At 30.2% G+C, this 18,841-nt stretch overlaps 1 protein-coding gene across 1 annotated transcript; it reads right to left on the bottom strand.

Annotated features, from left to right (window-relative positions):
* Positions 1 to 7,261: 7,261 nt before the first annotated feature.
* Positions 7,262 to 9,890, bottom strand: LOC118033441 (small ribosomal subunit protein uS3x). The gene is made up of 6 exons (XM_035038425.2): positions 9,731 to 9,890; positions 9,510 to 9,657; positions 9,248 to 9,419; positions 8,072 to 8,126; positions 7,840 to 7,971; positions 7,262 to 7,649 (listed from the first exon to the last, which is right to left on the bottom strand). Exons 1-6 carry the CDS (start codon positions 9,758 to 9,760, stop codon positions 7,485 to 7,487), a joined length of 702 nt encoding a protein of 233 aa, XP_034894316.1. The 5' UTR covers positions 9,761 to 9,890; the 3' UTR covers positions 7,262 to 7,484.
* Between the last annotated feature and the right edge of the window lie 8,951 nt (positions 9,891 to 18,841).

Here is an 18,841-nt window from a genome sequence, read left to right on the forward strand (position 1 = left end):
TTGCTCCCTCTTCTTTACTGGCATTATCTCTGCTATTTAAACTTTCCTTGCATAAATTTATAATTCGGCAACAACAGAGACATTAATTGGGTGCCAGGCTATTACAGTTGAAAAAACTGCTTAGCTGTTGACTAATTTAATGGATGTATTCAAATTAATGAAATTGCAGATTAAAGTGATTTGGATAATTTGTTTTAAACATTCTTAGCGGGGATATTTGATCTAAATTAAAAGTGGTGTTTATTTATTTATTTTATTGAAATTTTGTTGGAATTTTATATCTAAAACAAGCTTTTCAACATGAAATATTAGTATTATTTTAATAAATTTGAAATGATAACATTAGCCACTAAACAAATCTCAGCAAGCTCCATATATGATCATACAAGTTATTTCCCCTTAATTGCTCTCATATTTTTTTGTAGCTCAGTAAATTTCTTCAAGCTATTTTTTTTATTACTTTGTTTTTTTAAGATTCCTTCTTTTGTCCTTACGTGTATTGAAAGGAGTCGTGGACATAAATGCAAAATGAGTTATGATTGCTGATTGTGCACATGTTACTTCTGTGAATTTAGATCCTAAAGTTTGTTTAACTATAATGGTAAGCCTTACAACTTATTGTTTAAGTGAGTTTATTTTCTTTTTGTTCTTCATTTGTTTTTTTTCTTAAACAAGTGTTATAGTTGCAACTTAACGGGGGGGTTTATATATCAATTTATTAAATAAAAATCATGCAATTATACAAAGTAAATATAAGATACAAAAATTGATAATGTTAATAATAAAAAAAATACATAATTAAATATGGACTCACCCTTCATAGGATGACAACGTTTCGTTATTCATGGTTTTTAAAAATCTAATGTCATTATCATGTCAACAAGAGAATCCTTGTCCAGTCTTGCTTAAGTTCAAGCTTGTGATAGCCCATTGACTTTCAATTCAAAACAATTCTCTTTTGTCAACTATAACAACTCATATTTCTTGTAAAATTCCCATGTGGAGGCCATTTGTCACTTGATAGTCTTGAAATCTAGATGTCATATGTTGGGCTTGCTATAGTGAGATTATACTTGGTACAACCTAATAAATAAGTTCTAGTCATTGAGTGCCTCAAGAGGTAGATTAATATCTAGTCTTAAAAAGTCTCTCGCATGCTTAATGATCATTTTTGAAAGGTTAATGTAAGACTTATAAGAAGTGTGAAGATAAAGGCCTTGAATAATATCATATCGGCATACTAACCACTTACAAATAAATAATCAAGCAAGAGTTGAAAGATTTCACAAGTCTTGTTCAAGTTAAAGTCATTGGGGTATCGTTACTTTCTCACATATCCTAAAATTTAGGGTGTGTGTTCTCAAAAGTAATGCATGGTTATATAAACATGAATGCATGTTAAAACAATAAAAGCAAGAAAATAAACAAACAACACAACAAATAAGATAGTAATAGAAAGACAAAAAGAAAAGCTTAGTTTAAAAGTTCCTAGTGAAGTCATCGATTTATCCCACCAGACATCACGATGACCTTTAAGAATTAGAGGGGGAGAAATAGATATTTGGCATCTTGTTCTTATAGAAGAAAGGTCTTATTTATGGAGTCTTCACCTAGTATTATGGTCATAAGAAAACCCTAACTAGTCTTTAGAGATTATCTGGTATGAGACTAGTTACACTAAAAAGAAGATACTATCACCCTTAAAACATCCCACCTAAAATAAGCTGCATTATTAATTTTATTTTAACTTACTAATGGTTTGTTGTGTTATGCTATCATGTTTTGCTTATAGCATTCTAAATCTGATGTTAGTAAATATCGGGTTAAAATTCTTGACTTTAACATCACTAAATATTTAAAATGATATTTTTTATGATGATGTCAGTAAATACCAGGATTGATATTTATGACTCTAACATCATTAAATAACAAGGTTGATATTTCTAACTCTAGTATTAGTAAATGATGCAACCGTATTATTTATTTATTTTATTTTGTTGGAATTTTATATTTAATACAAGTTTTTAACATGAAATATTAATATTATTTTAATAAATTTAAAATGATAACATTAGCCACTAAACAAATCTCAGCAACCTCCATATATGGTCATACAAGTGTACTTTGTTTTTTAAGGTTCCTTCATTGTAGTTTATATATGAAACTCGCAACCTGTTGAGATTCTTGTGAAGCCTCATTATTATAGTCATAGAATATTTTATAAGACGTGGGAAATGCCTTTTACACTTTCTCATTATTAAATATATTATTATTATTATTATTATTATTATTATTATAACATATACTAAAAACAGTCTTTTAAAAAAAATTAATGAATTTTTTTTATTTAATTTGTTAATGTTAAATTTTTTTTATTTAGTTATCAGACTTTCATCTCACATATCCCGGGTTTGATAGGTTAATCTGACTTGACGATTTGAACTGGATTTTTTTTTATTTTTAATTAATTTTTTTGTTTAATTTAGTTTGTTAATGTTAAATTTTTTTATTTAATTATCAGATTTTCATGAAACATATCCCGAGCTTAACGGGTTAACTACCAAATCAAAATCATCCAAAAGCACTGAAAAAATTAAATTTATGTCTTTTCAAGCAATTTTTTTTTTTAAAAAAAAAAAACTCTTTGAAAAGTAAATTGTAATGTAAAAACAAATACTCCCTTCCTCTAGTTAGGATTAAATGAATATAGTTGAAATAAGTTCTCATATGTTTAAGCCTGGATTGCCTTGTTGTACCAAAGCATACTATCCACTAGATTTTGAAATTTCTTCCCATGCATTTAAAAGGTTGTCCACCCAGGTTACACGATCCATAAAGGAAAAAAAAAAACTCAGTGAGAAAAGGTATGAACTTTCCCTGATGTGATTCTTTGATTTTTTTTATTTATTTATAATGTCATTATTTAGCATGTTGACAGTTATAATGTGTCATTATTTTACACGATAACAATATAATAATTATGTCACTTTGAAGTTTGAACTGGGGTTACTTAAACCAATCATAGGGCTCATTGAAATTATTATAATTAGGATTTTTTATAAACATGATTTTTCAATAACTAGTTATTATGGAACTATCAAGAAAAAAATTCCACTTGTCTAAAATTAACAAATAAAATTAGACAAGAGTATATGCATTTAGTTTATAATCATGCAATAAATTAGAGCGTACATACTAAGCATATATTAAACTTATAATTTATATAAAAATAAGGTCCTACCATGAATACTAGTCACACAATATATTTTTAAATAAATTAAAAAAAAATAAAAAAGGAACTTATTGCAACACTTTAAAATTTATCAAACTTTGTTGTTATCAAGAATCAATTTTTTTTATATAAAGGTTTTATTGATTCTCACTTATTGCAAAAAACTCTCTTTAATAAGTCTTTCTAAGATTCAACTAGAGGGATGAGCAAAAAAATCAAAAAAAACCGATTAAGCCGAGAAAAATAATAAAAAAAAATAACTGAAAAAACCTAACCATGAAAAAAACTGATCGGTTCGGTTTTGGTTTTATAAACCTAAAATTAAAAAAAACCAAACCAAACCAAAATGGAAAAGAAAAAAAAAACACCCAGTTAAACTAAAAAAACCGAGTCAAATCAGTTTGAACCTGGTTTTGTCCTTAAAACCGAACCAAAACCGGTCGATTTGAACCGGTTTTAGTTCGGTTTTGATTTTTTAAAAAAAAAATCAGTTTGGTTATTTTTTAAATAAAAACCAAACCGAAAATGATCATCCCTAAATTCAACAACACTATCATGTTTAGGTGCACTCCTAAACAAAGTCTAAAATAATATATTTATAGTCATTTTATAACTTCAATTTGAAAAGTATTTTTAATCAAACACATTAAATTATTTTTTTCTTCAACTTTAATTTCAATCACAAATTTAATCAAACATATATTTTATTAAGTCAATTCAACTAAAAATATTTTTTATAAAATAATTTTTTTAAAACCATAATGATAAAACTACCATAATATCAAGCACATCCTTCAGCTCTTATGATCTGCTGGTGATGAAAATAACAGTTGTAAAATATACACGGATCAACTAAACTGTCTTTTTTTTTTTTTTTTACTTTGCTTTTTGCTTTTTGCTTTTTGTTTTTTTTTTTTGTTTTTGTTTAATGGATATTTTATTGATCCCTGTGCTTTACGGTTTTTTTTTTTTTAATTTTTGTTTTTTTAAGTCTTTTTTTTCATTGTTTTTTTTTTTAATTGAGTTGTTTTTTTTTTTCGTCTTTTTTTTACTTTTTGCTTTTTACTTTTTTTTTTTCTTCATTTTTCTTCGTTTTTTTTAATGGATATTTTTTTAAAAAAAATTGTTAAATGTTTTTATATCTCAAACTTTTATAACACGCATTTCAAACGGGTTAACCCAGATTTTTTTTTCTAGAGGTTAACCAAATTAATTATGGGCTAACCCATCAATTTTTTTTCTATGCAGTTATCAAACTTTCATGACGCGAATTCCTGGTTTGACGGGTTAACTTGGTTTGACGCATTCCAGGTTTAATGGGTTAACTCAGATTTTTTTTTCTGGTTTTTCTTTTTAATTAATTTTTTTATTTCCACAGTAAAACAATTCCTTAGGTGTTTTTTTTTTAAAGTTGTCTTAGTTTTTTAGCTGTATTTTTTTAATTTTTTTTTGCTTCTTCCTTTGTTTTTTTTTTTTTTTTAATTTAGTTTATTAATGTTTAATTTTTTATTTAATTGTCAGACTTTCATGACACGTTTATCGGATTTAACGGGTTAACTTGGTTTGACAAGTTATTTTTTTGCTTTTTATTCTTTTAATTAATTTTTTTCGTTTAGTTTAGTTTGTTAATGTTAAATCTTTCTATTTATTAGACTTTCATGACACATATCCCGATCTAACTGGTTTCACGGGTGAACCCAATTAATTTCGGGTTGACCTGTCAATTTTTTTATTATTATTTTCATAAATGTTTTTATTTAATTTAGTTTGGTTATTAGACTTTCATGACACAGATCCTGAGTTTAACGGGTTGGCATGGTGACGAGTTAACCCAGATTTTTTTTCTTTTTTAATTAATTTTTTTTTGTTTAGTTTAGTTTGTTAATGTTCACTTTTTTTTTATTTAGTTACCAGACATTCATGACACGGATCCCCGGTTTAACGGGTTAACTTGGTTTGATTGAGTTAACCTGAATTTTTTTTTTAAATTATTTTTTCGTTTCGTTTAGTTTGTTAATATTAAATTTATTTCTATTTAGTATTTTTTTCTTCTTAGAGGTTTTTATTTTTTTATTTTTTATTTTAATTAATTTATTTTATTAATATTAAATTTTTTTCAGTTTTTTGGCCGATACCTTTAGTTTTTTTTTTTTTATGCCTTTGACTGTGGACTGCAACAGTGCAGTCCACAGTGAAAAGCTGATGTCTTTCTAATTTTTTTCTTATCAAACTTTCATTACACAGATTCCAGGTTTGACAGGTTAATTTGACGAGTTAGCCAGTTAATTCTAGGTTAAATTAATTTTTTTTTTTTTTAATTATCAAACTTTCATTATGCGAATTCAAGGTATGACGGGTTAACCTGGTTTGAAGGGTTAACCAATTAATTCATATATTTTTTTTTTCATTCATGTTGGTTTTTTTTAACTAATCTATTTAATTATCACACTTTTATACGGCCTTGCAACCAGACCCACGTCTAATGCTCTGGTATTGTAGTCCAAACACTTTTATGCTAAGGGTTCAAGTTTATGTTATTATTAATATTATAAACATTACTCTTGGATCAGGCGATGCAACCAAAACTGAGATTTTTTGGTATAACTTTACAAAAAAACCTAACACTTTTAAATCTTGACTATTTTTAAAATACAAAAAATAATTGACCTGCGGCATCGCGCGGGGCATGTAACTAGTAGCAACTAGAAAGTTTTTGTTTTAAATTTGCCATGTGCACATGCATTTGACAGTGATGCTTGACTAAAGTATTTAATTAGTACTTGTACGATTCGATCTTTTGCAGGAATTGCTCGAGCAGGATGGTGAATCCGTAGGGTGAGCAGTCCAGTTGTGATGTTTGCCTTGTCAATTGTAGACTTGTGTAGCTCCAGATGTCTAAGCACCATTGTAGGTAATCTTTTGACGTTCAGTTTCCCTGCCATGTGCATGAGATGAATATGCTAGATGGCAGCTGCCTGCACATTTTGTAACAAGATTTAGGACTGATCTAATTAGCAATCATAAATTAACAGCTCCTAGCACCAAATTTAGGGCTAGTCATGGTGTTTAGAACCCACAGCTAGCATTGTCAATAATTATGCAACTTGATCATTTATAACACTCTCTGAACATAGCTGCATATTTTCTAATCTATTGATTTGTATCAGCATATATCAAAAGCTTTTGCATGGTATTTGGTTAACAAAATGGGTTGCTTTTTTTTTTCAATCATTTGTGCAATTGGATGGCGCAATTTTAATACTGTTAGCATTGTGAAAAGTAATCTGAAAGGGTGCTGAATGCTAATGGCTGGTTTTCTTCCATCTTGTCAGGTCTAGGCTGGTGGGCTCTCCGCTGCTTGCTAAAGGAACGCAGCTCTTCAGCCCTTCTGTACAAGTCGTTGAGACTCAAGAAATAAATGGATTAGAAGATCAAGCCAGCAAATCAAAATGTGCAAGAAAAAGAACCTTCAATGATCGAAGCCATGATGCTATATTGTATTTAAAATTCTATTCTATATAGTTCTAAGAGTATACTAATGGTAGTTAAAGTAACTTGAAGAATACTAAAACAGTGCATGTCTAGAGACTAAAATTTGAATTTAGCTATAAAAAAACCACTTATGAAAGCTCAAACAAATTGGATATCTGGGTATAACTATAAAAGGCCCGAAAAAATCACAGGTTTTTTAGGTTTTTTAAGTTGGTTTGAATTAGTTTCTAGTTCGGTTTGATTTTGAATATATATAAATTCAGTTTGGTTGGATTTACTTATCAAAAATCAAACCAAACTGAAAATGCTCAGTCCTAAGACATTCACGGGGATCATCGAACTTACCAAAACATTCGCCAGCTGTTGGGGCTAATCCCTTCCTTGCAGGAGCTACCTTTTTAAAAGGTTTGCAAGGATGCAGATAATAAAGAAACCCACAAACACTATTTGTTACCTAGCAGAATTTTCCATCAAAATGAATTTCAAGAATACGTAAATAAAAATACATTGATTAAAAAGGAGCATTCTGGAGTAAAATTGAGATAAAGGCATTGGTTAAATAATTGCAAAGCAATATAGAAACAAAGAGGCGCAGGACTAATCCTGGATTACTACCGTTTTGAGACAGATTTGAGAAGTCAATTGGACCAAAGCAAAAACCAACTCTTCCTTCATACACAAGTAGAGCTATTATCCTCCGCCCCACATTTAGGAACAAAAAACCTATTCTTGGATACTAGAAAGCAACCAAGCTCATGATTTATACTACTGGGATCTCAATATTGGTTGTCAACAATGGTGGAACATACTCTTCTTCTTCCTTGGGAGGATGGATTGTGACCAGATCAGGTAATGGTGTCATTGGCCCAACCTTGCCCTTTGGATCCCAGTCAAGCATAATCTTGACCTTGATACCAAGCACACCCTGTTGCCAGAGAAGGTTATAAAGAAAACACACACATTCAGACAAAAAAAAAAATGTCAATAAGAATAAGGCAAACAATGGTCAACTACAGCCATTGAGGTTGCAAACAATGGGCAAATACATCAGTTGCTGGAATTGTAGAGCATGATAGCCCGCAAGAGAAAGATGAGTCACAAGACAAGAAACGGACCTGTCTAAGAAGAACATGCCTAACAGCTGAATCAATATACTCTTTAACAGGTTGGCCAGAGGATATCATGTACCCATCCTTGAATTTCATGGATTTGGCACGCTGTGCCCGAAGCTTTCCACTCACAATAACCTGTGTCGTTATGTAAGTGAATCAAAATTTCAAATAACTGCCACGATGCCAGGAAAAAAAAAAAAAAAAAAAAACAAGAAACCAAAATCTTGAAGCATACCTCACATCCTTTTGCCCCACTCTCCATTACAAACCTCAACACTCCATAACAAGCCCTGTCAAAGTAACAAAAATTTGACCACAAACACAATTTCCGAAGGGAACAAAATGCACACATGCAGACTCAGTTTATCTTATTTAAAGAGATCAAAGCATAAAGAAGTGTTCGAGAAGTAGGGTTAGTAAACATTTTCATGTCCCTCACTCAATCTGATAACCAAATGAAGTCATCAAAATATAAAACCCTAAATTCAACCACAAAGGCACTTGAATGGAACAACAGGAGAAAGTTGTATTCTAGATCCAACTACATAGATGAAGAGTTTCACACAGTGCAGCACCCGCCAACTAGCAACAAGGGCAGCGAAGAATGGTGAACAAAAGAAAAGCAACAAAACAAACTAAAATAACAGATTTTTCAATCCTGCTGCACTGTGTGAGGTCATTCATGTACAAATGTCTACATCCAATTAATGAGAATAAAATAACAGGGATTTAGAAAAATGTTCTAAAATCTAAACTCCAGGCCCTTAATAGCAGAGCAAGAAGCCAGACAGATTTCTTGCATACAATTTATCTGAGCACTGTTTCCTCATTGTTACAAACCCTAAGGCTCACAAGATAACCAAATGTGCATCTAATCATGAAACATTCATGCTCTCCATGCACGACAGGACATTAATAAAGTCAAAATCCACAATAGTTTTAGGAACTGTAATGATCAACAACGAAAAAGCACTTTCTTGAACTCGACAATCATTCTTTTCCACAAAAAAGAAAAGGCAGAAAAGATATTACTCAAGAAAAAAACATCATAACAATGCACTGGATCATATTGCACGTGATATAAACGATACTAGTGTAGCTATAACGGTACACATGCCAGAAAATTGTTTTCCTAATCTGCAAGGCTCACTCAATAATGATTGGTCATAAAAAGGTGGCATCTACCATCAGAAGTTCAGTGCAAGGAACAACAGTTGCAATCCTTGGATTATAAGAAATTGATGGCATTAACAAATATTGTCACCCTCAGACACGAGATGGACATTTTAAAATAACCCAACTCGCTGTAAAGATGACTTGGTGAGCAGAACAAGAGAATTCATAAGAAAGCAAAACAAGCAGGTAGACAGCAAACCAACGCGTAGATAGATCACCAGATAAGTGAAGATACCTGCGAACAGCAAGGCCTCCAAGGAGCTTGTAACGAAGAGACTCGGCCTGCGCAATGGCACAGAGACCCCTGTTGTTAACTTTCTCAGCATAGAGCTCGACACCATTCTCGGGAAACTTGAAACGTTTCTGGACAACGGAAGTGAGCTCCCTGATCCTCCTTCCCTTCTCACCTAAACAAACATAACAGAGAATCTGAATAAAATATTGTCCATTTGATTGATAAAAAAACAAGAGGAAGAGGAGGAGGAGGAAAAGATTACCAAGAACATTTTGGGTACGAGTAGCCCTGATGATGATCTCGGTGCGCATGGGAGTAACCCTAACTTCAACACCAGAGTATCCATCCTCAGCCAATTCTCTAGTCAATACCTCGTTCAGTTCTGCATAGAAAACTCCATCCGCAACAAACTATAAAACGAATTCATCAGATTCTTCTATTGTTTCATTAGAGAGGAGAAAATCAAATATTGTTGGAATTTACCTTGCGTTTCTTACTGATTTGAGTGGCCATGATAGCTCTAAGATGGACTTAATTCAAGCTCTAACTCTAAGATGAAGCGAAGCGAAAAGCGCAGGCTCAACCCTAATGAATAGTGGTTGTCTGTGTAAAAAAAAAACAAGCCAGCTAGCCTCATCTCAGCAATCGGTGGCCGTGTTTGGTTTTCGATGTTACGAAAGATGGGCCTAGTTTTAGATATAGTTAGATTGACACAAATTATAGCCCAAGTTGGATTTTGAAGGCTCATAGACGATCTTTTTCTCTATATATATATATATATGGAATAACATATCGTATAACTTAGTGTATTTAATTTAATTTTATGAAACCTTAATTATAATCTCAAATCTTTTTATTTTTTTTTATTATTTTTGTTGTTGATATTTTGAACACATAAATATAAAAAGAAGAAAAAAAAACCTACTAGTAACAAACCAAATCACCAATACCTATGTGCCGCTCTACAGGGACAAGAACATAGTATGTGAACTTGATCATGTGTAATTTGATATATTTTTATTAGTTTTAAAGATGAAAATATAATGAAATGAAAGATTGAAGAAGCATAATTTTTTAAAGATGGGTTAAATAAAATTAAACATGAAAGGATAAATTGAATATAACATCTAAAACATAAGAGATAAATGAGTTATTTTTTCTAAAAGATTTTCCCCTTCCAATATTTGTTTTTTTATTTAATTTATGTAGGCAATTTATTGCGAAGGAATTGCTATGGTGGAAGAGTATATAACAAGGGTGTTATTATGCTAGTCTTGGAGGAATTCGAGATGTCCATTGATTCTATTAAACTTATGCAAAACTTCCCATCTAAACATAATTCCAATATAGTCCTTTTCAAAATCAACGTGCCTCCACGGTCATATGTTCGTCATGCCTACTTCGATAGCACTAGAAGAGAGGTGGGTCCGTGTTGTAGGGAGTATTATAGCCAGCTTAGCCAACAACTAGATAATTGCTGGATAATTGAACGTGGGATGCTTCAGGCAAATTTAAAAAAAAAAAAAAATTGGATATAATATTGTTGTTAATATATTTTTTTAGTAGAAAAAAAAAAAGTTATATAGGGATTGATTTAGTGTAATCTAATTGACTTGATAAATTTAAAAACAACTTAGATGACGGAGAAAAATATAATTTAATAAAAAAAAAATCAAGACAATATCTTTTTTAAGTATTGAAATAAAAATATATTAGATCAACTCGGATCAATTTGAATTAACATGTCAAATTTGTTATCTAGGTAATGAGACCCTGATAACCCTATAGAAAGCAAATTAAAAAAATATTAAACACAATTCTCAATCAATCTAATATATAAAAATGAAGTTGAAAACTAAATTCAACTTAAAAGACATGGGTTAAAAATGAAAAACAAGATGAGTCGACCTAGATTAACCTTCTAGACCTAGGTCATGAGATCGAGATAACTTTATAAAAAGCACATCAAAATAAATTATGAGCTTAATTCACAATCAATTCAATGTTAAAAGATAAAATTAAAAACAATTTAAAAAAGATAAAAAAAAAAAAAAAAAAACACACACACACACAAGTCAACAAAACAAACTCATGACTCGAGTCATGAAACTAGAAAAACCTTGTAAAATGCACATTAAAATAAATTATAAAGCCTAATTCTCAGTCAACATAATATTAAATGATAAGATTAAAAAAAATCAACTAAAAAAAAATCAAATCAATCAGCTTAACTCATTACCTGGATTATAAAATTGTGATAACTCCATAGAAAGTAAATAAAAAATAAATTATGAAGCTCAATTCTCAATTAACATAGTTTTAAAGGATTATATTAAAAATAAAATAAAAAAAATAAAGAAAAAAAATAATGACTCATGTCAACTCGGGTTAACTGTTAAAATCAGGTAAGAAGTCCAGGATAACTCTATAAAAAATAAATTAAAGCAAATTATGAATTTTAATAACCAGCAAATCTAATGTTGAATGATAAAATTAATAAAAAAATTCTCATAATTTTTTTATTTTTTAGGACAACATCGTTTTGATGCATTTTCAATTGAAAAACATTTAAAAAAAAAAACATTCTACTTCATAACATCAAACACACACAAAGTAGTTTGATCAAGGGGTGAGGAATGTACCATATAGACATGGAGAAGATAGCATTTCACACCCACCACGGCCACTTCGAGTTCTTGGTTATGCCTTTCGGCCTCACCAACGCACCTAGCACTTTCCAAGCTTTGGTGAATGAGGTGGTTCAATCATACCTATAGAAATTCATTCTTATTTTTTTATGATATTCTTATCTATAGTTACTCCTAGACAAATCATCTAGCGCACTTGCAGCTTGTCTTCAGAATCTTTACTACTAATCAATTATTTCTTAAGAGATTCAAGTGTTTTATTACTCAACTCCAAGTCTCCAACATCGAATATATCATATCAAGAAAAGGGGTTATAATAGACAACAACAAAATTACAGCCATGATTGATTGGTCAAAGCCGAGCACTATGAAAGGATTACGCATTTTCTTGGGCCTTGCAAGCTATAACTAGAAATTTGTTCAAAATTATGGCACAATTGCAAGTCCTTTTAGCTATGTTACACATGGATTCATTTAAATGGACAGAGGATGCAGCTCAAGCATCTGAGCAATTTAAAAATTGTTATGACCTGCACCCCTGTTTTGGCACTACCTAACTTTACCATACTATTTATTTTGGAATGTGATGCCCCAAATACAGGAATGAGAGTTATGTTACAACAAGAAGTTCAACCAATTGCGTATTTCAATAGACCTCTTGCATTCTGTTATAAAAGTCCTCTGGCTTATAGAAAGGAGCTTATTGCCTTAAACAAAACAATCAGACATTGGCAAGCATATTTATGAGGGCGCTACTTCCTTATCCGGACAGATCATTACAATCTCAAGTTTTTATTGGAACAACACATCATCATTTCACCACAACAACATTGGCTAAATAAACTCATGGGTTTTTATTTTGCAGTGAAATATCGCGCGGGCAAATAAAATAAAGTGGTAGATGCTTTATCCCGCCACTTAAAGGACCAACCTAATCTTGCTTCACTCTCAATGCCCGCTTACCTCTTTTTTATTCCATTCGTACCAAGATTTAAAATTCAAACCAATTGCAACTATTGAAGCAAAATATATAGCAAGGCAAAGCTATTGGGCCCTATAAGTATAGGGATGGCTTGCTTTTCTTTAAGCAACAAGTTTATTTGCTACGCAATTCTCTTCTTGTTCCATCCATTATCTCGGTTGTCCATAATAATAGCTATAAAGGATATTATAAAATACTTCATCGTGTTGCCCAGGATTTTTATTAGCATGAAGACTTTTATCCAAGCTTTTATGTGGCCATGTCTTGCTTGTCAAGAATACAAGATTGAACACTTACATCTTATAAGGTTTCTCCAACCTTTGCCAGTTCCGCTTCAGATATGGTTAGATATCTTTATAGATTTCATTGAGGGACTACCTACCTTTTAAAGGAAGTTTTTTTTACTAGTTGTGGTAGATCGTTTTTCAAAGTATGTACATCTCGTTCCCCTTGCTCATCCATATAATGATGTAAGTGTAGGCTCACTTGTTTTTTTGATAATATTTTCAAACTTCATAGATTGCCTAAAATTATTATGAGTGATCTTGATGTAACATTCACGAGTTTGTTTTGGACTGAATATTTATGGTTGAATGGAACTAAATTGGCTTTAAGCTCTGCTTATCACCAACAAAGTGACGGACAAACAAAGGTTGTCTATTGCATTATTGAGATGTATATGTGTTGCTTTACAATTGACAATCCTCGTCGCTGGTTTCAATGGTTGTTTTAGGTGGAGTACTGTTACAACACTAGCTACCAATCTTCCCTTAAAGCTACTCCATTTGAAGTGATATGGTGCTCTAAGACCTTTACAACCGATTACTTCAAGCTCAAAATTCCATGAAGGCAAGGTATGATGCTAAACATCGTCATGTTCAATACCTTCTATGTGATCGAGTTCTACTTAAACTTCAGCCTCACTTCCAATTTAGTCTCTCTTCCAACAGGTACACTAAACTCTTACCCTGTTATTATGGCCCCTTTTTTATTTTAACCAAAGTGGGTTGTGTGGCTAACAAATTAGACCTTCCCTCCTTCTCCAAGTTACACCTTGTTTTTCATGTTTTCTCCTTTAAACCTTTCCATGGCACTTCAATTCCGATGACACTTAAGTTCTTATTAAACCCACTTTACCTATTCTTACCCAAGGCAAAATTCACCCTCTACCGAAAGCAATTCTTGATTCTTATTCAGTTAATAATCAGCACCAGGTTTTAGTACATTGGGACGAGTTATTTCCTGCAGACTCTTTTTGGGAGGATGTTTACTCTCTTTGCAACCGCTTTCCTTCATTTGCACCTGAGGACAAGTGTCATATTAACGGGGGCAATGATGTTATGAGCAATCATATGGACAAGAAGTTTGTCAAAGGACAAGTGTATCCAACTTGTGTGGCTGAAAAGTAGGAACTTAAAGATGGGAGTTTGGCTAGCAATGCATTATGCTCCAGCTTGCAGATTCTATGCAGATTTCATTTCAATTTTTATTAGTTTCTTATTTTTATTATTGTTAGTTTAGATAGTGTAATAGTGGTACCTACTTTGTAGGAGTTGGTTAGTGAACAATTTCTTTATATTTTAAACTTGAATGTTGAGAAAATGAAGTGAAAATTTTCAAACTTTTATTTGCATTGAGATCGTTGGGTTCTCTCTTAGATTAGCCCTTCACATATTTTTAAAATTGATCATAAAGGAAGAAGGTCCGGCAAACATCATTTTTTTCAGGTTGATTTCGTAGTCAATCACCCTATAACTCGAATATGGTTTTGAGACCGTTTCAAATATGTTCATTGTCTATTTTTTTAAAAAAAAAAAAATTCATGATGATGTTAAAAGATTTGATTACAAATAAAAAATATTTTAAGAAGAAAATTAACTATTATAAAAAATAACAACACAATTAAATAAAATATAAATACCTTGAACACAACATTGAGTTTGTTATAAAAAAAAATAACAACATGATTAAATAAAATATGAATACCTTAAACACAGCATTGAGTTTGTTTTTTAAATAGAAGGGATTAGCTAATTATTTTATTAAGAACATATGGATGTGATAATAATTTACTCTCTTTTGATTTAGGCATGCAAATTAGAGGAGAAAAAAATAGTAAATTGTCATTATTTCATCGTTTTTAGCATGTGCTAACATTATGTTACTTTATTTTGAATTTAACAGTACAAGTTTAACAAATAGGAGCGAAGAACTTTTTTTAAAAAAAAAAGTCAATCCGAGGAAAAAGAAAGAATCTCAGCCCCAAGAGATTCTACTAGGCACGGATCGCTAGTAACAGTACTAGAACGTACGATATTATGGGTAGCGTGTCGATGATTGTTGGAGGAAGAAAGCTCCTCTCCTATTCTCCAAGATGATCCAGACTTGTTTGTTTGCTGCAAAAATTTTCAAACGAAGAACGTTCCTGGAAAGAGGGTCGTTTTTTTTTTTTCTTTCTTTTTTTGCAATTAAAGGTGAAATCTTTATTGTCTTTCATGGATGTGATCGCAGTGGATGTTTTACCTGTCATCTTTTATCACAATCAGCATCGATGCCTGGAGACACGTCGTTCTTTGATTCATGCAGACGGGAAACCCACAAGGTTTGTGTTGGCAACATCTGTCTTTTCAATTGGTGTTTATAGCGTGTAGTAATTATTTTTTAAAAAATATTTTTAATGTTAATATATTACAGCGATTCAAAAACATTATAAAATCAATTTAAAAAAAAAAAATAAGAAACACGATTTTAACATGCAAGTTGGTTCGAGAAATTATAGTTTTGGAATTAAATGATTGCTTATTTTATTTTTTACTAGTAATTTCAGCCAAGAGGAAGATTCCTGGAAGTTGGATGATTGTTTGGTATTAGAATCATGTGATTAGGACATTGATTTACTTCTTTCCATTTGAATTTATTAGAATATGTCATTGTTATATTTGTGTTTATGGATGTTTGGAAGTATAGTTATAGTTGTTTTTTTTAAAATATTTTTTATAAAAAATATATCAAATTAATATTTTTTATTTTTAAAAAATTATTTTAAATATTAGTACATCAAAATAATCTAAAAACACTAAAAAATTATTAATTTAAAATAAATAAATAAAACATTTATAAAACATAAAAACAATCATTTGCTTTTAATGACTCGGTTGAGAAAGCTACTGATTTGATTTAAAACAAAACACAAAATAAGAAAAGCAAGAGCCCAATATAGGCCGTTGATCATATAATGGCAGGAGACATCCATCCTCTGGATGATTTTTAAGAGAAATTATTATATAAATTATGTTTATCACTTTATCCCTTTATTCTAGACCAATCAATAAGAGATATATAACAAAATCATGTGATTCTGGCGATATGTCTCAGAATTTGTCCATTATCACAAAGTCAAATTGTTAATTATTTGATTTTCTTGTCATGCTTATAATTACTTGTCCTTTCAAACTTTTAATCCAACCAACCTCTTTTTCTTTATAGTATAATTAGATACTCCTAGATTTATTCAAATAAAATAAAAAAAAATAGTAAACTTTAAATAATCATGTCATTTTATTATATTTAGACATGTAGATTTATTTTAATAAAAAGAATAAAAATTATATTTTATTTGTATATTTTTTATTTACTGATTTTTTTTTAGTAATATCGGTGTCCGGGCCAGTTTGCGCACACCTCGACTAATCTTACTGGCCCTGAAGTTAACAACCATGTAAGCTCCAATAGCCCTGAGATTTGTGAGACTCAAACTGGTGAACTCTAGAGATTAAATTTAGAGTCTGATCAATTGAGCTATACCCTTTTGTGTTTAGTACTGTGGTAGCTGTTGTGATTGTGGTTTGAAAAAAGTTATTTTTATAAAAAGTGCTTTTAGTTGAGGTTGATTTGGTATTTATTTATGTTTGGTTAAAACTGTAGTTGAAATTGAGGTTGAACAAAAAGTAGTTTAATGTGTTGGTTAATAATGCTTTTGAAATTAAGGTTATAAAATAATTTTAAAAAATATATATTAATATTGATAGTTTTTAATTTAAATAATGTAGATTTAACTATTGTTTTTATATCATGAAATAAATAATACTTTTATATAAAATATTTTTCATTGTTCTATTAAACTATCTACAATTTCATCACGTGTAAAATATATCTGACAAGGACTACAATTTTTTTGGTTTTTTAAGCGCGTGATAATATCTGGTAAAATATAATTAGGAACAAAATTGAAATTGCGATCAAATTCTGCAAATATTACGTCATCAAAATAATCTCTGCCTAATTTATGTAGTGTAATTAAATAATGTTAAATACTAGTTTTTTGAGTAAAACACAATTAAAAAATAATTTTTTTTTATTTTACTGAGTCAAACCTAGTTCAATACATTTTTAAGTTTTGAACCGGAACCAGTCCGGCCAGAACAATAAAGCTGGCTACACTGTTCAGTGTGCCATGCTACACTGCTGTAACATTGTTCACGCTAATTAATTAGCATCAATAGTGCGAAAAATTATAAAGGACCCATACACAGTAAACTGTGTTTTTTTTTTCTTAACCAAACATGTTGCGTATCTGTGTTTTAAACAAAACGCAGACGCAACCTCGTTAATAAACGGACTCTAAAAGGTTTATTTAGGAAGTGTGATTACGTAGTTTTTTAAAGTGTTTTTTTTTAGAAATATATCAAAATAATATTTTTTTATTTTTTAAAAATTATTTTTAAAATTAAGCGCATCAAAATAATTTAAAAATACTAAAAAATTATTATTTTAAAAAAATAAAAATAAAAAATAATTTTTTAAATAATGTTTTTAAAATATAAAAACAAAGAGTTGTCGGTCAATATATGTGGTGGTGGGGGGCTGATCTATCTAACAATTTCCCCGTTCTGTCAACTGTCAAAAAAGGAATTTGTCGAGGAAGCAGGCGGTAATAATAAAGCATTTGCTCATATAAATGCAAGACACGCCTATTTTTTGTATTTCTTTTTAATGGATTTTGATGGGGTAACCGTTACTTGTCGGACTGTCCACCTAACAACAAAGTAAGTAGCCCAGGTGGGTTGTAAATAGTTTTCTCAAACAACCTCTCTTGCACTAAGTGCTCTATCATAAATTTATTACAATAAAAACAAATTGAGTTGAGGAAAACTATATGTTATCAAGATATAAGGGTGTGGTGTGGATTAGAATACTGCTTTTCTAGTTCTTAAAATATCCACCTTTTGATTTTTCAATTTTATTCTACTCTAAAATTTAGGCATGATAATTTATATCTATCAGTTTTTTATAGGGTTTTCGTAGTATTACAAAAACATCTTGTTTTTAAGTTAATACTTGATTTGATAACATAAGATTCAATTTTATTATTAAAAAAAATTAAATTATGGAAACTAAATTTGCACTGAATCAAAAAAGCAACCTTCCTTTTCCTCCCCTTTTTAACTGTTCATGAGACACATTTTAAGAAATTTTGGTCCCTAAAGTTTTTATTTTTTTACCCCTCTTTATTGGGGTTTTTTTTCCAGTATTAGTCCTACACTTCATTTATTTTATACTCAATTCCCTGAATTTTAGGAGAGAGAAAAAGAAAGTCGTTGAAAAAATATAAAAAAGAGAGAAAATATTAATTGGCCAAGTTCTAAGAATAAAAAAGATGAATTTGGTATCGATGTATTTCTCCTGACGAAATAAGTGTTATTAAAGTGATTTTAAACTTTCATGTTGTTAGGGTTAAGAATTTTTATTTTATTTTATGTTTTTAGTTGATTTAGAGGTTTTTGATGTGTGAAATTGGTTGACATAGATAGGTATCCATTAGGTATTTTTAAGTTAAAAAATATTGAAAATGAGTTTTTAGGTTAAAAAAACATAGGGTTTAAGTTTTCTATCACTCTCAATAAATTTTTATACTATAAAATAACTAAAATTATACTTGGAATATTATTCTTTAATATACCATTT

This window comes from Populus alba, chromosome 15, assembly GCF_005239225.2.
Source record: "Populus alba chromosome 15, ASM523922v2, whole genome shotgun sequence".
NCBI lineage: Eukaryota > Viridiplantae > Streptophyta > Magnoliopsida > Malpighiales > Salicaceae > Populus > Populus alba.

What these genes read in the sequence shown, in the direction of transcription:
- LOC118033441 (XM_035038425.2), bottom strand. Translation starts at nt 9,760, where the DNA reads ATGGCCACTCAAATCAGTAAGAAACGCAAG. An exon ending in TCGTACCCAAAATGTTCTTG is followed by an intron (nt 9,420 to 9,509) that starts GTAATCTTTTCC and finishes ATGTTTGTTTAG; the next exon opens with GTGAGAAGGGAAGGAGGATC. An exon ending in GGAGGCCTTGCTGTTCGCAG is followed by an intron (nt 8,127 to 9,247) that starts GTATCTTCACTT and finishes TTACTTTGACAG; the next exon opens with GGCTTGTTATGGAGTGTTGA.